The sequence below is a fragment of the Phoxinus phoxinus genome (assembly GCF_949152265.1).
Source record: "Phoxinus phoxinus genome assembly, chromosome: 3".
Lineage (NCBI taxonomy): Eukaryota > Metazoa > Chordata > Actinopteri > Cypriniformes > Leuciscidae > Phoxinus > Phoxinus phoxinus.
The window spans coordinates 12,996,176-13,003,207 of NC_136878.1; the positions used below are offsets into that span (position 1 = coordinate 12,996,176).

The 7,032-nt window shown below is 42.3% G+C and overlaps 1 protein-coding gene across 1 annotated transcript; it reads right to left on the reverse strand.

Moving 5' to 3' along the window:
* Positions 1–7,032, reverse strand: amer1 (APC membrane recruitment protein 1). Its single transcript, XM_079608075.1, has 2 exons — positions 6,929–7,032; positions 1–3,330 (listed from the first exon to the last, which is right to left on the reverse strand). The coding sequence occupies exon 2, from the start codon at positions 3,223–3,225 to the stop codon at positions 370–372; it is 2,856 nt and encodes a 951-aa protein (XP_079464201.1). The 5' UTR covers positions 3,226–3,330; positions 6,929–7,032; the 3' UTR covers positions 1–369.

The following is a 7,032-nucleotide window of genomic DNA, read 5'->3' on the forward strand; positions in this document are numbered from 1 at the left end:
ACATCCAAACAAAATGGATAAATTTCAATGGCAATACCTGGCTACATAAATGCAAAGCAATATGGCATCTATATATAGACAGCACCTGCTGAGTAATGCTGGAACACACAAGGTACAAATACTCAAACTAAAAATAGCTCAAAAACTACACAGTACATGACAAAAGAAAACTATAGCTTATCCGGCAGTAACAGCAACTACTGTGTGTGTGTGTGTGTGTGTGTGTGTGTGTGTGTGTGTGTGTGTGTGTGTGTGTGTGTGTGTGTGTGTGTGTGTGTATTCAAGAATGTCAGTAAACATCCAGCATCGTATTTGGTGACGAGACTAGTCTATTTGTATTATTGTTTTATTTTGATTGAGAGAGATTGTTTACAATTTGGGTGTTCCAGGAGTGAAGCCACCCTCAAGTTCTCCCCTCTTGTTCTTCATGGTAATTTCTCGACGGTCTGCGGATTGCTCAGAGCGAAAATGAGGCACACCTTGAGTGACTCCGACAGGTCGATTCTTCCACTGCGTGCCAGTTGGGGGATAACTGCAGGGATAAAGCGCATCACCTCCACCAAACAATATCTCCCCCTCACCATTCCCCCTAGTGGGACCCGGGAGGTTAGGATTATGGCAGTTGTTCTTTAAGGGGAGATGTGAAGGTCTGACAGTGGATTGGCTCAGATGTGGCAACTTTGTTTCTTGCTGAGAAGAGTTGGAGTCAAAACCCCGGCCATAGCCCCTCCTCCAACTATCAACAGTAACCCTGCAGGGTTGTCGTGGTAACGGCATATCACTACAATCAGTAGTCCTACGCTGTGAGAACACAGCCCCCTTTGAGTCATAGTTGGTTACGCTTGTGTAAAGCTCACTTGTGTTAAACTCCAGACAGTCAGTGTCAAGAGAGCGACTGCGTCGATTTAGTGCTAATGGAGCAGGGACTGGCGGACAAGGTCGACCCAAACTGAGGTGACGAGGAAGGCTTGCAATGCCCCAAGTGTTACTGAGCAACAGGCTTTGTTCGTAGGCATCGAAAGTACGCTGGTCACACTCGGCAAAGGCATCTTGCTGAAGGTAACAGCCATCATCTTCGAAGGGTTCGTAAGGAGAAGCCAACTCTTCCTCTTCCTCAACAAGCTCGGTCTGCTGCTCACACTCACCCTCATTTTCCATGTCCACCACATCGAACGTGACAATGGCGGGCAGGGCACTCAGACTCGGGCCATAAGGAGAACTTGACTCTGAGCCATCAAGACTCTCAGTTGAGTTGCGATAATGCCGTGTGTTCTTTGTGAAATCTACCAGCGCTTGGGAGAAACAGACCATCAGCTCTTCTTGGGATTGGCGGCAGCCTCTGGTAGGTAGTAATGGGCTTTGATTCTCAGATTGAGGCTGCGGTCTGGTTGTGTTGGTGACATGTGAACTAAACCCCGAATCGGCACGGGGTGCAAACAATGGACTCTCCTGAATCTGACCCCTGTTGAGAGGGACTGGCTCTATTACAGCCTGGGATCTCTGTGGTGATTGGGGATAGTGCTGATTGATAACTTCTCCCAAAGCTGTCGGACCAGTGTCATCTGCGGGTAGGCTTGAATCATCGTAGAAGCAGTCGTCATGGAACAGAAGCTGATCTTTGGATGGACTTCTGAGATTCTGAAACTCGCAGCACAGAAGAGCATGCTGGATCTTGCTCAGACGCTCCTCCTCCGTCTCCATGGTTCCGGTCTCAAGAGCAGTTGGTGCCAGGCCATACAGAGGGTTTGTTGTATTCTTGTCACCCTGCAAGTGGGCATCCTTCGGAGGAAGAGCAGGGCTGATCAGGCGATCATCAGGCTCAAAAAGTTCATAAAGGGCATCACCACTGTAGCTGTCCCGTGGAAGCCTTTCCTGGTGTGGACGTTCTCTACTCTCCTCCTCCATTCCTGGCGTGGTGGAGTCATAGTATCCCTCATCACTGTTGGGTACCGACTCCTGCCGATCACTCTGTGGGCTCAAGAGGTCAGCAGGAGTGAGGGCCGTTTCTGTGCATCCCAGTGGGCTGCTGTTGGAGGTGGCACGGATGGAGCTCATTTGTTGATCAGGGGTGAGTGAAGGGCTATCCGAGCCCCTGTCTGAGGGGATGTAGCAGACTTCATTACTAGTTTCAGATTCCCATAAGCTCTGCAAGTAATCTGCATCGGTCTCATCGGGAGTTGCCATCTCTTCCCCTCCACCTTGATATGTGACAAAACACGAGCTTCGTTTTCCTGCGTTTCGCGTGCCTCTCTCGGCAGACACTGAGCTCTCAGCGACGCTGACGTCATCCTGGTCTGCAATGATGTCTCCACAACCTGTCAGTGAATCAAAGCTCTTCAATGATGAAACATCACCAAAAATTAAGTTTTCAGAAGAACAGGATGCAGCAGGAGGCTCCCCATCAGGAACGTTCACATTCTGCTCAGCCAATCGGTCCAGTTCTGACTCAGCACCTAAGGGTTTTTGATATGTTGTCAGTCCTTCCTGTCTCCCATTTTGTTTCTCCTCCCCCTTCTCCTCTTCTTCTGCTCTCTTCCTTTTATCCAGCTCTACTCTGCTCTTCCGTTTCTCAGGCACTAGCGTTACATCTTTCGTACATTCAGTGGCAGCCAATGGAAGTTTACACTCACTGCCTGCGGTTTGATTAGGCACATCTGGCACCAACTCTTCACCCTGACTGTCGCCATGGTTATCGCTACGGTCACTGACACTTGACATGGCACCAGGCACGGTTTCGGCATGGAAGCTTGAAGACATTTCAAGTGCCTCATGCTTTTCTAGCTCTACATTTTTGTTTTTCCTGTGTCTCCGAATGCTGCTGAAAAGACTCCGAAGACCTCTGCGCTGCCGCGGTAGAGACTGAGATTTCCCATGGTCCTCCTGTGATGATTTCTGAGGTTCACTGGAGGTGCAGAACTCAAAGTCTCCGGAGGCCACTTCACCGCTACTTTTGCCCAAATCTTCCCAGCATCCTCTACTCACCCCATCATATGTTTGGCTCTTTGTTACACCTGTTTTTGATGACGCCTTTCTTTGACTTCTGCCACGACCACTGAAAAAGTTGGGCAGAACACAGATGCTCTTCCGACCTCCAAAAAACTTGAAAGTTGACTTCCGTATTTTCACAGAAGGGGGTGACTGAGGTTGAAGGGTGTCATGGGAAATGGAATCTGGCTGTGGACCCCCTATTACACCAACAACCTTAGTTCCTGTGGCGGTCTCCATAGTGACACAGATCACTGTGGCTAATGGAGCATGTCTGTGGTAAACTCTCCTTCCTGAGAGGCAGGCTGGAAGGAACAGGGACTGTGTTTATCAGGCATGTTAAACCTGTGAAAGAAACAGAAGTTAAAGACAAACCATTAGAAACAGTCAAAACTAAAAAAAAAAAAACTAAAATAAAACAGAACTAAGAATGGATGTTCTTTGGGGATCAATTAAAGACAATTTTTTAATCAAAAATTGAACTTCATATGTTATTAAAAAAAACGTTGATCTTATCTAATGTCACAAGTTTCTTTAGATGCTAAATAGGTTTTTCTTCCAGCATTTTAAACACCTCTGAATGTATGCCTGCCTCAAAAATAATGTAATGTAAAAACATTATCTTAAATTGTGGTAACATTGTGTACACACAACAGGGCCCTTGGAAAAAAAGACAGATATAGTAATATTGTGTATACTGTACATGGAGGTTCCTACTAACATTCTAGACAACATTTAAACTTGAGAGGCGAAGCTTGCCACAAAATTCACAATACATTTATCCAAACACTGAAAGATGCATCTGTACTGTATATCTGTGATTGATGTGGCTGTTTTCACAGCTCAATGATAATGACGAAATTACCTTGTAAACAAGATGTATGTGCAGTGGTCTACATAGTAAAAGTAAACAAAGTGTCACCAGTCGCTCTAACAGGTTATGACATTTTGGGACTTTTTGATAAAATATTTTTAACATTTTAACGTTTTAATCCCTACGAATAAAGTATAATCCTGCCACCAACTCACTCTGAGTTTGTACTGACAAGAAGAGCCCAGAACCTAAAAACAATGTGCACACTGCACAATTTCACATCAAGTGTTTTCCTCCATAAAAACCATTATGAAGAAAACTGTTATAGTGCCTTTAATGCATTGATTGAGTTTATCAGGCAGGGCCTGAATTTCATTTCAGAAAAAAGAGGGGATTCTTTGGGGGACTTGAGGGGGGAGTTTTAGGCTTCATTACAATGGGATAATTTTGTTGCAATAACAGAATTTATATATTTTTTAAAAGACAAGTAAAGAGTCAGTAATAAAACAAGAACAAATAAACTAATTAAAAGCAGTGGTAATAAACACAATAGAATAAACATACAAATTAAATAAACAGCGCTTTAAGTTTTTTTATGGTCTAACAGTAGCATTTAGTATATACCACAGAACATGAATAATCAATATAAAATAGCTCTGCATAGTCTTAACTGTATAAATTAAATAAAGATTCATACTTATTAAAGCTACAAAAGTTATTCAGTCAAGAGCAGCGAGTGATTTATTTTGTATTTTATTCTTTGTTTAACATAAATAAAGAGCTAATGCACGGATCCAATATAATAATAAACAATAATAATTTGTTACATTTATATAGGCTAGTGCTTTTCTAGGTACTCAAAGCACTTTACATATGGAATGGGGAATCTCCTCAACCACCAGCAATGTGCAGCATCCACCCGGATGATGCGACAGTTATACTGTTATACATGCGTTTTCATTCTCAACTGTTACATTCACTTAAGACTTAAAATGACTATTTACATGAATACACACCGAGACAGGCATTTTGACAATTTTGTGTGTATTTGACCATTTAAGCATAATAAGCCACGAAAAATAACTCAATTTGACACTCGCGAGCTGTTTGATAGGCAGCTTTATGTATGCACACTTTGACCGAGAGCGCACAAACAACAATCTCTCAGAGAACGCAAGAGTACTGAGAGCAAGTTCACATGACAATGATTTGTACTACTAAAAGCTGAAAAGTTTTTCCTTTTTTCCTTAAACGATCCCCAAAACAATTAAAAACACTGTATTATGCATGCCAGGCCAGTATTTGGTGAGGTCAGTTTATAAAGAAAAACTACACGCCTAGACTGAATATGACATCACCGTTTTCACAAATTCACATTTGTGGGGACCCCTGAATGTTTAAAATGGCAAGAATTAGGGGCCATTTACATGACAATGGCGTTTAGGGGAAAACAGGTTTCAAAGTACACGTTTTTGAAAACGATAGGCCTACAGTTATTGTCTCAGAGTAATGCAAATGCAAGTAAAAGTCTTGTTTCTCAACATGCAGCTCGCTTGTAGTGCAGATGCGATGAGCAGATGTGAAGTCATTTGCACATTTTGAGAGAAGAAGAGAGAAGATGCTGAATCACTCACAATTACGTCTCAGAAAGTTTTCAAATTACTGATTTGCTCTGACAATCTGTAAATGTACTTATCTAACCTACATGTTATTATAGTGCATAAATGTTTGCGGGAATATCACGCTTTTTAATTGGACTACCTGCGGGAATGTGTAAACATTTGGTTTGATGTAAAACTTTTTAATTGGGAGATGTAAACAGTCACACATCCAAAGATGTTTAATCCCAGTTCAGTCACAACTCTCAGGAAAGGTTATAACACAAAACGCATATTATTAATGTAAATGAAATGTACATAGGTTTGGTCTTGGGTTTCCTATATTTGGTACACGGCTGCTATGCTTGTTGTTGCTGTTGCTGCTGCTGCAGAGCAACCTGCTTCTGCTAAATGAACATATGCTGCTGCTGCTTGAGAGAGGAAGACTCCCATTATAGCAGATCTAAGTAGGTGGTGCTGGGGAGGCGGAGGGCTAGAAGAAGAGTTTGCATAGCTCGCAGAGTTAGAGTATTCATTTGGATGTGCCATGGTTATAAAGGGATGTGGTAATGGATACGTGAAATCGATTGGCTGACTGTGAACGTTACATTAAAACAACCAATCAGAACGTGAATAGAGTTTCATGGCTAAACGACCAATTTTGTTTGTCTGTCAAAAGCTCCATAAAAAGAAGTAAAACCTGACATAATTAAGAATTTCAATTAACTTTTTGTTGAACTACTATATTCGGTAAAGAAAAATATATAAAGTGTCCATTACAAATATAATAATAACATTTATTGGGCTCATAGAGATAATTTTCAAGTAAACATGGCTGCAATGCTTTTTACTGAAACTGTAAAACAGTACCACATATGATACCTTTTGTTAACAATGTCTATTGGGTCTTACTGAGCATTATATGCACTGTAGTTTCCCCACTGGTTACAACTATCATCAATTATAAAACATATCATCATGCAGTGTAGTATGAAAGGAGTCAATTATATTTGCACATCTAGGTGGAAATAATTTGGATACAAATGTGTTAACCACTGAGGCAGATAGTTAATAACCAGAAAACAGTCAAAGGCAGCAAAGTGACAAGTCTTGCAATGCAACACATAACGTGAGTGAAGTTCCGCTGCATTAAAGCCCTCAAAACAAAAGCTGAATGAACCAACGGGCCTGTACACTCAGTGTATATCATAAACAAAGGAAAATTACATACAGATAGCGTGCACTCCGAATAACTACATCATATGGACCAATTACACCGACTACTGCATCGAGAATATTATTAGTAACAAAAAAAACTTATATCAACAGATTGCACACTGTGTCCCCAGCTGGACACCATCACTACGAAATGAACGCGCAACTGGCGCGCGCTAGCCCAGACGCTAACCAGCTCCCGACCGCTTCACTGATATTCACATAACTTGTATACACAAACAGCTGCTTCTGCAAGCCCACTTACACAGTGAAAGAACGAATAACACCGAGAGATGGAAACATGAGCGATACTCGCCTTATTTTTCCATCTTTTCCGCCCGAACGTGCAGTGATGTGCTCTCTCCTCGCGCAGCGCTGGAGGAGCTCGCGGTTGGGATTCACTTTGTTCAGTGAGGGACT